Source organism: Poromitra crassiceps (assembly GCF_964638095.1).
Source record: "Poromitra crassiceps genome assembly, chromosome: 8".
In the NCBI taxonomy this organism is placed as follows: domain Eukaryota; kingdom Metazoa; phylum Chordata; class Actinopteri; order Beryciformes; family Melamphaidae; genus Poromitra; species Poromitra crassiceps.
In genome coordinates, this window is record NC_139629.1 from 49,525,482 (window position 1) to 49,541,770 (window position 16,289).

Consider the following 16,289-nt stretch of genomic DNA (forward strand, 5'->3'; position numbering starts at 1 on the left):
TCCCTACACCTTCAAACCACTGCAGTATCTAACACTAACTCCCTATCCCTTCAAACCACTGCAGTATCTAACACTAACTCCCTATACCTTCAAACCACTGCAGTATCTAACACTAACTCCCTATCCCTTCAAACCACTGCAGTATCTAACACTAACTCCATATCCCTTCAAACCACTGCAGTATCTAACACTAACTCCATATCCCTTCAAACCACTGCAGTATCTAACACTAACTCCATATCCCTTCAAACCACTGCAGTATCTAACACTAACTCCATATCCCTCCACAAACCACTGCAGTATCTAACACTAACTCCATATCCCTCCACAAACCACTGCAGTATCTAACACTAACTCCATATCCCTCCACAAACCACTGCAGTATCTAACACTAACTCCATATCCCTCCACAAACCACTGCAGTATCTAACACTAACTCCATATCCCTTCAAACCACTGCAGTATCTAACACTAACTCCATATCCCTCCACAAACCACTGCAGTATCTAACACTAACTCCATATCCCTCCACAAACCACTGCAGTATCTAACACTAACTCCATATCCCTCCACAAACCACTGCAGTATCTAACACTAACTCCATATCCCTCCACAAACCACTGCAGTATCTAACACTAACTCCCTATCCCTTCAAACCACTGCAGTATCTAACACTAACTCCCTATCCCTTCAAACCACTGCAGTATCTAACACTAACTCCCTATCCCTTCAAACCACTGCAGTATCTAACAGTAACTCCCTATCCCTTCAAACCACTGCAACACTAACTCTCTATCCCTCCACAAACCACTGCAGTATCTAACACTAACTCCCTATACCTTCAAACCACTGCAGTATCTAAAACTAACTCCCTATCCCTTCAAACCACTGCAGTATCTAACACTAACTCCCTATCCCTTCAAACCACTGCAGTATATAACACTAACTCCCTATACCTTCAAACCACTGCAGTATCTAACACTAACTCCCTATCCCTTCAAACCACTGCAGTATATAACACTAACTCCCTATCCAACACTAACTCCTTCTATACCTTCAAACCACTGCAGTATCTAACACTAACTCCCTATCCCTTCAAACCACTGCAGTATCTAACACTAACTCCATATCCCTTCAAACCACTGCAGTATCTAACACTAACTCCCTATCCCTTCAAACCACTGCAGTATCTAACACTAACTCCCTATCCCTTCAAACCACTGCAGTATATAACACTAACTCCCTATCCAACACTAACTCCCTCTATACCTTCAAACCACTGCAGTATCTAACACTAACTCCATATCCCTTCAAACCACTGCAGTATCTAACACTAACTCCCTATCCAACACTAACTCCCTCTATACCATCAAACCACTGCAGTATCTAACACTAACTCCCTATCCCTTCAAACCACTGCAGTATCTAACACTAACTCCATATCCCTTCAAACCACTGCAGTATCTAACACTAACTCCCTATCCCTTCAAACCACTGCAGTATCTAACACTAACTCCCTATCCCTTCAAACCACTGCAGTATCTAACACTAACTCCATATACCTTCAAACCACTGCAGTATCTAACACTAACTCCCTATCCCTTCAAACCACTGCAGTATCTAACACTAACTCCCTATCCCTTCAAACCACTGCAGTATCTAACACTAACTCCCTATCCCTTCAAACCACTGCAGTATCTAACAGTAACTCCATATACCTTCAAACCACTGCAGTATCTAACACTAACTCCCTATACCTTCAGACCACTGCAGTATCTAACACTAACTCCCTATCCCTTCAAACCACTGCAGTATCTAACACTAACTCCCTATCCCTTCAAACCACTGCAGTATCTAACACTAACTCCATATACCTTCAAACCACTGCAGTATCTAACACTAACTCCCTATCCCTTCAAACCACTGCAGTATCTAACACTAACTCCCTATACCTTCAAACCACTGCAGTATCTAACACTAACTCCATATCCCTCCACAAACCACTGCAGTATCTAACACTAACTCCCTATCCCTTCAAACCACTGCAGTATCTAACAGTAACTCCATATACCTTCAAACCACTGCAGTATCTAACACTAACTCCCTATACCTTCAGACCACTGCAGTATCTAACACTAACTCCCTATCCCTTCAAACCACTGCAGTATCTAACACTAACTCCCTATCCCTTCAAACCACTGCAGTATCTAACACTAACTCCCTATCCCTTCAAACCACTGCAGTATCTAACACTAACTCCCTATACCTTCAAACCACTGCAGTATCTAACACTAACTCCATATACCTTCAAACCACTGCAGTATCTAACACTAACTCCCTATCCCTTCAAACCACTGCAGTATCTAACACTAACTCCATATACCTTCAAACCACTGCAGTATCTAACACTAACTCCCTATACCTTCAAACCACTGCAGTATCTAACACTAACTCCATATACCTTCAAACCACTGCAGTATCTAACACTAACTCCATATCTCTTCTCTCCAGCACCCCTCCGGCATAAATATCACTTTTGCAGCAGGCGGAAGTGGCTTTTTTCTGCTGGTGTTCACTGTCGGGCCTCCAGGGAAATGAAGGAGAGAGCATGAAGCGGTTGGCACGTTGAGGCAAACACTACACGTTTGTAGGGAAGCAATTGGAAGGAAGGAACGACGCTTGTGTAGTAAAATGCTTCTTTCTCAAAACCTTTTTTGTGAAAGATTAACTATGGTGCTATATGTCGCAATTTTCCTCTTTTCTCCGTATAATTAGAGGTGCGTAACTCTCTTCCCCCGACTCTCTATTGGCAGTTAGTTGGCTCGGAGCCAAAGCACCACCCCCCGACAGACGCGGGCGCACACACACACACCCCCCCCCCCCCCCACACACACACACACACACACACCCGCACACCTTGAAAACATTTTCAGCATTCGCCTTTGATTCACAGCCCTCTCCGTTTTCTCTGCGCTGCCCTGAGCCATGCATTCATTTGGCTTTTTTTTAACCCATTGATACCTGATGCAGCATTTGTGTGTGTATCCCTTTAAGGATACACGCACAAATGAGGGATATACACGCAAATGCTGCATCAGGTATCAACGGGCTAAGGAGCACATTGCTCATCAGTGCATAGATCAGATTTACACTTAGTGCTGCACGACCAGCTTCATTCAACACCTGCTTCAAAGACATGCGTGCGCGCGCGCGCACACACACACACACACACACACACACACACGCACACACAATCATATGGATTCTTGTTCTAACTCAGGTTCTAACTGACTGAGGTCCAATTTAGGGACCCAACATTGGATTGAGGGCCGCCCAAGACAAACACACGGAAACACAAAATCACTCCAAAACAAAACAATGTTCTTTAACAGCCTATTAAAAGTCACGCCAAATGGGAATCATGTGAGAAATGTGTGTTGTTGTTTTTCCGGAGGAGAAAATACGCGCCATACCTGCCAACATTAGGCTGTGAATAATAGGGATCCCTTTGAAAATGGATTTTAACCTCGCCAAAATTTGGTCATAAATTTAGAGCGTTATTTAGCCACCTTCCTGACAAGCTAGCGTGACACTGTGAGGTTCTGCTCGGTACCGACGGATGCATCAGGGCCATCTAGTTTCATTATGCCACCGCTTCACTCTCAAAGACAGCAAACCTTATCGAGAATTGGACCAAACACCATCATGTCACCAGAATGTCCCCCCGGCGGCCGCGATAGGGCCAGCAGGCCACACTTTGAGAAGCCCTGTTCTAACTGAACCACCCCAGAGGGACAAAAGGTGAGGAAAGGAGAAGAGGTGGGTGAGGAGGAGGGAGGAGACGAGAGGGAGATAAAGAGAGAGAGGGGGGAGAGAGAGAGGAGTGTAGTTTGGGTGGGGGGGCTACCATAGACTTCTGGAGCCAGGACATTGATGCTGGGGCTGATAGCTGCTGTATAGAGGACCCTCCACTGACACACACACGCACAAGCGCACACACACACGCACGCACGCACACAAACACACACACACACACACACACACTATGATCTCCTTTCTGACTGCACTGCTCTCCCTGTCCTTCATGTTGGTACCTCTGTGTGAGTCTGTCTCAGACATGATGTTTACAGTGGCACCCCGGTCACTCGTGATAGGAATCATACCATCAACATAATGTCTAAATGACACGCAGCACACGACTGTTAGAGTCACCGCACGGTGGCATCAGACAGATCTCCGGCCAAATCTCCCCAAATACACACCTTTTCTCACATATTCCTCTATTTTCTCATTCTTCTCATCTCTCCTTTTCGATCTTCTGCCCCCCCCCCCCCCCCCCCCCCCGTTCTCCATCTCCATCCTCCCTCCATTTTCCTTATAGTCTTCCCTCGACTCCACTGGCTAGACAGAATTCCCTCCGCAGTCTGGGTGGTCTTCACACACACACACACACACACACACACACACACACGCACACACACACACACACACACTGACACATACACACACAAGCCCCCTTGGTTTTCCTCTATCTGGTAATGCACTAGCTGTGGTTTCCTGGCCTCGGCCAAAACACCGTTAGAAGTTCAACCGCGCTCACCGCTACCACAAAGCATCACCTAATCACCGCTCAACTACGGTTACAGACCAGCACCAGGCACACATAGGCTCTCTCTCTCTCTCTCTCTCTCCCTCTCTCACACACACACGCACACACACACACACACACAAGACTGCTGACGGAAGGTTGTGATGCGTAAACATAAGCAACTGACAACCTTCCAAACAGACTGCCTAACTGAATCACACCCTCAAGCGTTCTGCTCAGATTATAAACATGTCCAATCATTCTCCAACCTAAATAAATAAATACAGAATTATTTCTCTTCAAACAGACACGAGTCTATACGCGGGGAAAGCTTACTAATACCTTTGCTAGCCAACATTTGTCACAGACAAGCTGCTCGTTGTCACACGGAAACCTTCTCTCACCGCCCTGCCCTGCCCCGCCCCGCCCCCACCTTTTCTCCCCAATTACACTTCATCCACGCCCCCTGTCATAGCCTACTCTCCTGGTCGTGGCTCCACCCCCGTTCTGCCCATCTGGTGGAGAGTTGTAGACTAGCACATGCTTCCTCCCGATATACATGTGCAGTCTCCAGCCACCTCTTTTCACCTGACAGGAGTTTCACTGACAGGGACACAGCGCGTACGCGGGGAGGATCAGGCTATCCCCCCCCCCCCCCAGTTCCCCTCCCCCCTGACCACCAGACGCCCCTGCCCGACCAGAGGAGGCGCTAGTGCAGCGACCAGGACACATACCGTTAAACCATGCTTCTCACCCACGCAGACACTGCCAATTTGCGGCCTGGTATGGACGCCCCGACCGACCAAGCCGGAGCGGGGCTCGAACCTGCGGCCCTCGTGTTGTTTGGTATAGGCAGGGAATGTACCGCTTGCACTACCCGGACGTCCGGAAAAGCTCACGAATACCTTTTTGCTAGTCAACATGTGTCACGGACACGCCGCTGGTTGTGTCACGCTGGAACCTCTTATGACAAGTCAGGTTCGCTCGCAGCTAAAGGCGAAACCGCGCAGATCACTTACGCACTTATATACTGTACTCTGTGTTCTCATACTCCACACACACACACACACACACACACACACACGCACGCACACACACACACGCACACACACACACGCACACACACACACACACACACACACACACACACGCACACACACACACACGCACACACACACACACACACACGCACACACACACACACACACACCCTTGGGCACTGTCTTTCCTCTCTAATCTGATATCAAAGAGCAGGTCTTTCAAAGCGTCTCACATGACAGCTCATTTCATGCTTTGCCCACGGAAGCGATTATTGTCATAAATCTCTGCCCACTTTTGCTGCGAGTTGCTCGGAGCGAGAACACCTCAGCCAAATTCCTTTCGCTAGCGTCGCCCTGCATTCTTCACCTCCGCCACCGCCACTACGACATACATGACTTTCTCCTGTTGTTGTTGTTGTCTTTTCTCCGCTGATTAAGATCCTATCTTTAAAAAGCAGTCCGGACTCGGGTCGGTCCGAGAGGTCAAAGAGAGAGCAGAAGAAGAGAGAGAGGGGGCACTGAATCATGGCTGCGCTAGCTGTTAGCCTGGATTGCCCTCGCGGTCGCTATAGCATGAGCTAGTTGCCGTACAGTTGTGCGTCTCCATGCTCTTTGAAGGGCTCTCCGGTGACACGGGGTGTATGATGTCATCTACTTTCACAGTGTTGTGTGTTGGATGTGCTGTGTGTAATATGGACTGTTCCCCCACCAAATCCCCGTGACCTCCCTGTGCCTACAGTAATCCAGCCCGCAACCCCCAGCGGGACGGCGCTGGCCGGCCGGCCGGACGGACGGGGGGGTGGGGGGGGCGGTGGTGGTTCTGGCTGTGGAGAGAGAGATCCTGCCGAGGGGATTGGACCCGGCTCTCCGCTGTTGTAACATTTTATACTAGGGGTCGGAATGAGAAACGATATAGCCCGGGCGCTGTGCATGCCGGGTTCTGGCTGGACTGAGCCCCGCGTCGTCGACGGTGGTGCAGTGGGTGGGTGGGCGAGGAGGAAGGTTAGAGAGCCGGGGGTCATTTCGTTTTGTATTTTGATTATGACGTTTTTCACCGGGGCCAAAATAACAAGATGTTTGTGATGCTTGCGTGTGGCATGTTGATTTGTTTTATAGCATCTGTTGTGTTGTGCCACATATTATATACCCCCCTCCCCTCTCCTCTGTCTGTCTGCAGTGTGTGTGTGTGTGTGTGTGTGTGTGTGTGTGTGTGTGTGTGTGTGTGTGTGTGTGTGTGCGTGCGGTTGGTCGCTGAGTTTATTTATCCTATTCTAAATCAGCCCTCAAACTCACTAATTGGTCCAGTTCCACTGTTAGGTAACGAGGGGAAATGAACAATTACTCCTGTGTTTGTGGAGAATGATGTATGCGTGTGTGTGTGTGTGTGTGTGTGTGTGTGTGCGTGTGTGTGTGTGCGTGTGTGTGTGTGTGGCAGTCAACAGCAGTGTACATTTCCACCGAGGGAGTCTGTCTCAGGTCATCGTTCTAGTTTAAAGGCCAATAAGAGACTCAACAGTCAATGTCTCTCTCTCTCTCATTCTCTCCATACACTGTCAATGTCTCTCTCTCATTCTCTCCATACACTGTAAAAAGACATGGACGATGTGATGGGACGTCACCCAGTGGTTTGTGGACGCCCGTTTTGAAGCCTGCAGTTTGACGTTTTAGCCGCCGCCATCTTGGTTCGCACAAGACTGTGGGAGACAGAGCGAGACAAGACTGTGGGAGACAGAGCGAGACAAGACTGTGGGAGACAGAGCGAGACAAGACTATGGGAGACAGCGCGAGACAAGACTGTGGGAGACAGCGCGAGACAAGACTGTGGGAGACAGAGCGAGACAAGACTGTGGGAGACAGAGCGAGACAAGACTATGGGAGACAGCGCGAGACAAGACTGTGGGAGACAGCGCGAGACAAGACTGTGGGAGACAGCGCGAGACAAGACTGTGGGAGACAGAGCGAGACAAGACTGTGGGAGACAGAGCGAGACAAGACTATGGGAGACAGCGCGAGACAAGACTATGGGAGACAGCGCGAGACAAGACTGTGGGAGACAGAGCGAGACAAGACTGTGGGAGACAGAGCGAGACAAGACTATGGGAGACAGCGCGAGACAAGACTGTGGGAGACAGCGCGAGACAAGACTGTGGGAGACAGAGCGAGACAAGACTGTGGGAGACAGAGCGAGACAAGACTGTGGGAGACAGAGCGAGACAAGACTGTGGGAGACAGCGCGAGACAAGACTGTGGGAGACAGAGCGAGACAAGACTGTAGGAGACAGCGCGAGACAAGACTGTGGGAGACAGAGCGAGACAAGACTGTGGGAGAGAGAGCGAGACAAGACTGTGGGACACAGCGCGAGACAAGACTGTGGGAGACAGAGCGAGACAAGACTGTGGGAGACAGAGCGAGACAAGACTGTGGGAGACAGGGCGAGACAAGACTGTGGGAGACAGCGCGAGACAAGACTGTGGGAGACAGCGTGAGACAAGACTGTGGGAGACAGAGCGAGACAAGACTGTGGGAGACAGAGCGAGACAAGACTGTGGGAGACAGTGTGAGACAAGACTGTGGGAGACAGAGCGAGACAAGACTGTGGGAGACAGCGCGAGACAAGACTGTGGGAGACAGCGCGAGACAAGACTGTGGGAGACAGAGCGAGACAAGACTGTGGGAGACAGCGCGAGACAAGACTGTGGGAGACAGAGCGAGACAAGACTGTGGGAGACAGAGCGAGACAAGACTGTGGGAGACAGAGCGAGACAAGACTGTGGGAGACAGAGCGAGACAAGACTGTGGGAGACAGAGCGAGACAAGACTGTGGGAGACAGAGCGAGACAAGACTGTGGGAGACAGCGCGAGACAAGACTGGGAGACAGTACAAGACAAGACTGTGGGAGACAGCGCGAGACAAGACTGTGGGAGACAGCGCGAGACAAGACTGTGGGAGACAGAGCGAGACAAGACTGTGGGAGACAGAGCGAGACAAGACTGTGGGAGACAGAGCGAGACCAAGCGAACACAGTCCTTTTTATCCTCTAATAGTTCTCAAATTTTTTCACATGAAGGACCCCTAAACTGACAACGATTAGACCACGGACCCCCATTTGATAGGATTTTGTCCCATATGATAATAAGATTGATGCTTTTAGATGTTTTATTACAGAACGTGTATAAAACCCATGACCAAAATAGTCACTGTGTTACTTATGAATGGAATTACAGTGAAAATGAATGACCCCCCTTTTGGCCCGGGGACCCCCTGGAACCCCCTCAAGGACCCCTGGGGGTCCCCGGATCCCCATTTGAGAACCACTGATATACACATGAACACAGTTGTCACGAAAGGTGAAATTATAGCTATAGAGGTCAAAAGCATTTTTTGAACCAGGCTGTACTAAACACGTTTATCTCTGCTGTGAAATTGTCATTTTAACATGTGTGGGTGAATGGGGATTGACTCCCTTTTGCACCCCCAGCCTCCAGAGGCCATTCGAGGAACTGCAGTTTTTTTGGAACTTCATCCGTTCAAGCCTAAACTCCCCCTTGATTCTCCCTATCACACAAACACACACACACAAGCCCTGAGGAATCCCTCTGAGATCTGAGATATGTATTTGCATGTGTGTGTGTGTGTGTGTGTGTGTGTGTGTGTGTGTGTGTGTGTGTGTGTATGTATGTATGTATGTGTGTGTGTGTGTGTGTGTGTGTATGTATGTATGTATGTATGTATGTATGTGTGTATGTATGTGTGTGTGTGTGTGTGTGTGTGCGTGTGTGTGTGTGCGTATGTGTGTGTGTGTGTGCGTGCGTCCATGTGTGTGCGTGCGTGCGTGCGTACATTGTAGTAGTATCGTATCTCATTGTTCTCTGTGCCGCATCGTGGTGCCTGAAGTCTATATAGGTAGAAGAATGATTCCTGGATGGAGTCAAAGAGCGTATATATATTTCATCAGCATAAAAAGTCGACATGTGTTTTAGCTTTCATCTCACACGCTGAAATCCGGCACCTCGCAGGCTCCCAAGACAACAGAGGCAGAGGGAGGAGGAGGTGCGTCGGTGCGTCGGGCAGAGGAGGACGATCATCATTCACCCGTTGTGTTTTTATGCGTGTCTCTCTTAGAGCCGTTTGCTGTATAAACTGTTGATCTTTTCTCACTCCCTCTGAGCTCGCTGGAGCCCCTAGTGACCAACTGCTCCATCACACTCTGCTGCTGCTTCCTGGATCTCCACTTCTATCGCTTCAATATCAGCGATCACAAAGTGAGGGTAATCTGTCCTCCGAGGCCGAGCGGCCCCGGCCATATGAGATGTTTGGCGTGAAGCCACGGCATGGGCGTGTCAAGAGACCGCTTAGGCCTCCTGATATCAACCTAAAGCTCCCGTCGTTCCCCCATAAAGACGCGCCCCGTTTGTGAAAGCTGCAGGAGTGATGCATTCTGGGGGCGTCCGTATAGGGTAGATCCCCTGCCTATACCGACACGACGGGTCACAGGTTCGAGCCCCCGTACGTACGTGTTGCCTCCTCGACTCCGGCTTGGTCGGGGTGTCCGTCCGTACAGGCACATGGCCATGTACCCGCGCGGGTGGGAAGCTGGATTAAAAGGGTATGTGTCCTGGTCACTGCTCCACTAGCGCCTCCTCTGGTTGGTCGTGGTGGGGCACCTGTTCGGGGGGGAGGGGTGTGTGTGGGGGGGTGTGTGTGGGGTGGACTGGGGGGGGAATAGCAAGATCCTCCCACACACGTGCTACGTCCTGCCAGGTGAAACTCCTCGCTGTCAGGTGAAAAGAAGCGGCTGGCGACTGCACATGTATCGGAGGAAGCATGGTGCTAGTCTACAACTCTCCCCGCATCAGCGGGAGGGAGTGAGAAAAGGCTGTGTGTCATGTACTCTAGCTCACAGCGTTTAAGACCTGCTATACCTAAGAGCCATGCAAATAACTGGTGGCCTTTACGAATAAAATATCTCAAAGAATTCATATTCTCAGGGCGTCATACAAAGGATATTGAATTTCTCACAGAAATTCTGTCCCGCTCTAACATACAGTACAGTACCACGTACTGGACCTGCTCTAACATACAGTACAGTACCACGTACTGGACCTGCTCTAACATACAGTACAGTACCACGTACTGGACCTGCTCCAACATACAGTACAGTACAACGTACTGGACCTGCTCTAACATACAGTACAGTACAACGTACTGGACCTGCTCTAACATACAGTACAGTACAACGTACTGGACCTGGTACCACGTACTGGACCTGGTACCACGTACTGGACCTGGTACCACGTACTGGACCTGGTACCACGTACTGGACCTGCCTGATAGTGTTGTTAAGCCTAATGACTTTTCTTATTGCTTCGTGCACCCGAGAAGCCTGGAGGTGCTAGTGGTGTAAATGCTCGTAAAAGCTCTGACACATGCAATCATGTGCGTACACACAAACAAACATACCGATATGGTTTTTATCGCATGCATGCTGCGCACACACACACACTCGCTCACAGACACACACACACACACACACACACACACACACACACACACACACAAAACGCACGCACACACACACACACACACACACACACACACACACACACACCACGATGGCTCTCCAGTTGGCGCTGGGAAACTTGACACTGGTCCAGTAATATTACCATAGTGGTCAACAAACACTCTTGCTCGCTCTCTTTCTCTCTCTCTCTCTCTCTCTCTCTCTCTCTCTCTCTCTCTCTCTCTCTCTCTCTTTCACACACACACACACACACACACACACGTTGCCATTTGGCCCTCCCTGTCTGTTTCTCTGCCCGTGTGCCCTGGTCAAATATCCAACTGCTGTCCACTCATTCAACTGCTGCATTTTTACAAATCAAACCAAATCTAAAGCTCAGAAAATGACAACGATCAAACAGGGTGAATTGAAAAAGCACGTCCAACTTTGACTTTTTTTCTTTTTCAATTTCGACTCATTGACCCAAGTGAGAATATACACGCATTATTACACACACACACACACACACACACACACACGCTGGAATTCATATTTGCAGTAATGACACAGAACCATGCCAAACCCATATAGGCTGAAGAATGAGAGGAGACGTGAATATGAATGGTTGTAAGACAGGGTCAAGAAAGAGTCAGAGCGGATAAGAATGAAGAGAGAGAGAGGTGGGAGCAGAGGATGAGAGAGAGAGAGGGGGGGGGAGCTCTGCGTTACTGCACGGTGAGAGACGCCATGACAGGTAAAGGTGAGAGGCTAAGTGAGATGAGATTACGCCCGGAGGAGAGTTCACATATCATCCACGCGTCCCCTTTGGGCTATTAGGGCTGAGTGATATGGACAAAATCAATCAATATTGTTTGGACCAAAATACCTTGATATCGATATTTCGCCCAATCTTATAGGGATGACGTGCTATTCTGTATAATGACTAAGTGGCTAAAGGCAAATAATAGAACAGCTAGAAACAGTCTGGCAAGTTCAGAAATTTGTATCACTTTACTGCAGCCTTTAAAAATTATATCCCCGTATATGATTATCTCTTGATGTGCTACTCACAGGTAGGTGGTGAGCGGACTGAGGCTGGCGGGCACCGACGATAGTCCCAACTCGGAGCAGTCCACCATGACGAAGATGCCGTCCTCCTCGCACTGGCAGGGGGGTGGGCACAGCGGCGCGCCCGGCCCCCCGTGTCTGTCCTGCACCCTGCCAGACCCCCACACCCCGGACCCCCACACACCTCCACCAGCCAGGAGGAGCAGGAGCGCAGGTAGCATGTCTCTCTCTCTGGCTGTCCACACCTGCGTCGAAATCTCAATGTGTGTGTGTGCTCTCACTCTCTCTCTCTCTCTCTCTCTCTGTCTGATGTTTTGAAGGGCAGCTGTGTCCAAGTGGAGAGGTTCTGCTATGTCTTCTCTCTCTCTCTCTGTCTCTCTCTGTGTGTCTCTCCCCCCCTCTCTCTCTGTCTCTGCTGAATGTCTCTTCCTGGCTCTTTTTCCAGTTCACGTCCTCCCACAATGTAAATCTCCTGATAGCTCTATAATGTGAGGGTCCTCCTGTCACAAGTTCTCCCCCTGCATCTCTGGCTAATACTCTCTGTCTGCCCTTATCTTTCTCAGTTTCCCTATCTCTCTGTCTGTCTCTCTCTCTCTGTCTCTCTCTCTCTGTCTGTCTCTGTGTGTCTCTCTCTTTCTCTCTCTGTCTCTGTCTGTCTCTGTGTGTCTCTCTCTCTCTGTCTCTGTCTTCCTCAGTCACCACTTAGTTCCCAGGGGTGAATTTTGTTGTAACTTCCTCGCTGGTTCTCTTCCCTCTCTCCTGTCTTCCCTCTCACTCTGCTCTCTCTCTCTATCAAACACAAACCTTCTCTCCTTTTCTCTCTCTCTCTCTCTCTCTCTCTCTCTCTCTCTCTCTCTCTCTCTCTCTCTCCTTACCTATTGTAGAAGGAGCTGCATGAGTTGTGAATGAGCCACCCTCATTGGCCCGCAATTTAGGGATGGGCCGGAGCATCTCCGGAAAGTGGGAGGGGCCCACGACTCTCAAAACTCTTCCCTCTCTCTCTCTCTCTCTCTCTCCCTCCCTCACTCTCTCTCTCTCTCTGTTTCTCTCTCTCTCTTCTCACTCTCCCTTCAAACACTCATCTCTCTCTCTCTCTCTCTCTCTCTCTCTCTCTCTCGCCCTCTTCCTTCCCCTCTTTTTGTTTTGTTTTTCTGTTGTTATTTTATCCTGTATGTATTTTAACTTGTGAAGCACTTTGTGAGTTTTCTCTGTGAGAAGTGCTATATAAATAAAATTTACTTACTTACTCTCTTTTTGTGCTTGATGTCAAGAGGAAGGGTGAGTGTTTAGGTTGAGGAGGAGGAGAGTTTGGGGGGAGAAGAACAGTCATAGTGTGGAACCTTATGAATGGAACTGAGACTATGAGAGAGAGACAGTGTTTATGGCTGAGAGAGAGAGAGAGAGAGAGAGAGAGAGAGAGAGAGAGAGAGAGAGAGAGAGAGAGACAGCTCTGGGGAGGGAGAGTGCAGACAGCAGAGTGTGTTGGGCCGTGTGAGAGAGATGCAGAGAGGGGTCAGAGTGTGCGACTGGGAGTGACCGTTTGGAGGAAATTGGAATTCTGACACTTCAGCACCCCTCGGTCCCCAGAAAGAGCAGAATCCAGTATCTCGTAAGTCGCACCTTCTCCGGTTTCCGCTGCTGGAGCGGGTCGCGCTTGTTGCAACACACAGTGTCGCACGCACACACACACGCACACACACACACACACACACACACACACACACACACACGCACACACACACACACACACACACACACACACACACACACACACACACACCCCACACACACACGCACGCACACACACACACACACACACACACACACACACACACACACACACACACACACACACACACACACACGCACGCACGCACACACACACACACACACACACACACACACGCACACACACACACACACCCCACACACACACGCACGCACACACACACACACACACACACACACACACACACACACACACACACACACACACACACACACACACACACACACACACACTGTCCCAGAAAATAACAGATGATGAGTGACCAGCGCAGAGTGTGAGCGCACGTATCCATTTCACATGCACACACTGCCGTCTATAGAGAGAAGAGTGAGGATTTGTCAAGAAGTGTCAGCTGCCTCGGGGCTATATTCACAGTGTTAGCCCGCTCCTTTTCCACTGAGTCCTCTTACGCCAAAGTCAAGCCCTCTTCCTGCTCCTCTCTCCAGTGCACCATAACACATCATTGTCTCTTTTGCAGACTTGAGCCTACTTCGACATCAAATAATCGGTGCTCTCGCAAAAGAGTGTTGTCCCTCAAGCGCTGGCCCAAGTGCCACATTATAGAGAGGCAAAGTGAACGTCACTTCCTGCTTCAGCACTGTACCAGAGCTTTTCATCCGCCATTTATTTTCCCATAGACATTTTGTAAAATGCTTATAAAATAGTTTAACTTCGTCGAAACCAAACGGTTCAGCTAACGCTATAATCGGGAGAGACCATAGAACATTTCACTTGGACCAAAACTTAAAAAAACAACATCGAAAAAATATTTTCTTTAAACACGCATTTTTTTTAACGTTTTGGTCCCTGTGAAATGTCATGCAATCTCTCCTGTTTCTAAATATATCTGTACCGTTTGGTTTGAACCAGTAAAACAATTTGTATACGCATTTTACGAAATGTGTACGGGAAAATAAATGGCGGATGAAAATCTCTGGTACAGTGCTGAAGCAGGAAATAGGCGGTCACTTTGCCTCTCTATAGAGGATGTGAAGGATGCAGGTAACTCTTGACTGAAAACTCCTTCAGCCAATCAGCATCGCCAAATCAAAATCCTCTCGATAGAACGCAAAAACATATTTTCCAGCGAGAAACTCCACTGGTGCATACACCTGTTCTTGTTTAATTGTTGTTATTGAGTCGATTTCTGCAGTAACTGCTGAACTTACGGCTGTGTTTACTCGAACGTTAACGTTACCGCTCGGTGCGTGGGGAGCCGCCATACTGTTTTGCCAGCGGCATCCCTGATTGGCAGTTACATAGTCAACTACGAGGCAGCTAGGTCCCTGATTGGCCCGTTCACTTTGTAATTCCTGGAAATCACTGGGGGCGGGGCTGGAGGCCAGACTGATCGGCAGGAGGAAACAGAATCTGACGTCTCTGTGATCAGGATGGTTTTACAGGCTATGCTTTACATGCCATACAACTACATTTTGTATGCTATACACCTTTAAGTATAGGATGTTGTATAGTATAGGAGTGCTTCCGTGGGCAATCGGCATTCATACATTATTATCAATGTATTCATAATGATGTATTCTAAATATAGCAAAAATAAATAACGAAATAAAACTAAAATAAAAGCAATAGTGCAATGACCTCCTTTCAAGTCTCTTTATGCAAAATGACTGGCAATAGACTGATCCACTGTTATGGATCAAATGCAGCAAGTGGGGGGGGGAGCTAATGAAATATTGCAATAAAGACTGGCTACAAAACATGGTAAAGTTGGATGATCACAATACATTTGAGAGTGATTATGTTGGCAGATTGTCATCGTTTAACTTTGTTTGAAAGATTACATGGTCCTCTGTGGCTTGAGAAAATGCCGCAACTCCTTGGGCTCACGAATCCTTTTCAAAGCCCTTTGGATAAACTCAAGAATGCACGGTGGTCAAACCCCAAAACACAAGGCTGAGATTCTTACTTTCTGAAAAGTTGACATTTGGGAAATATGCGGTTTTCGCCCGTCAGCGATCATACGTTGTTGTACACACATGCAAAAACAATTAGTTGTTCTTGAAATTTTGAATGGCTTGAGAAATCAATAATGTTGCAAGTGCTGGACCCCAGAACAAGTGTGCAAACAACACAGCGAAATGCTTTTGCACCCAGTTTAGTAATTCTACCCTTCCTCCCCCCTCTCTCTCTCTCTCTCTCTCTCTCTCTCCATCATTCTCTGTAGGCTGAATCGTTTCTCATTAATTAATTAACATTCCTACGCCACTGTGTTTTCTGAGGGGCCTTTGTTATGGCCCCACAAAAACTCTTTCAGAGCCGTTCTTCACATAGCAAGTCTCTC

General features: G+C 48.7%; 1 protein-coding gene across 1 annotated transcript in view; it reads right to left on the reverse strand.

Annotated features, from left to right (window-relative positions):
* The window catches only part of lgr6 (leucine-rich repeat containing G protein-coupled receptor 6), a gene marked incomplete at its 5' end in the record, with an annotated part of 65,790 nt that extends 53,371 nt beyond the window's left edge, over positions 1–12,419 (reverse strand). The window contains one exon of the mRNA XM_083642385.1: positions 12,202–12,419. Coding sequence (XP_083498511.1) covers positions 12,202–12,419 — 218 coding nt within the window. The remainder of the gene's footprint in view (positions 1–12,201) is intronic.
* Positions 12,420–16,289: the final 3,870 nt, after the last annotated feature.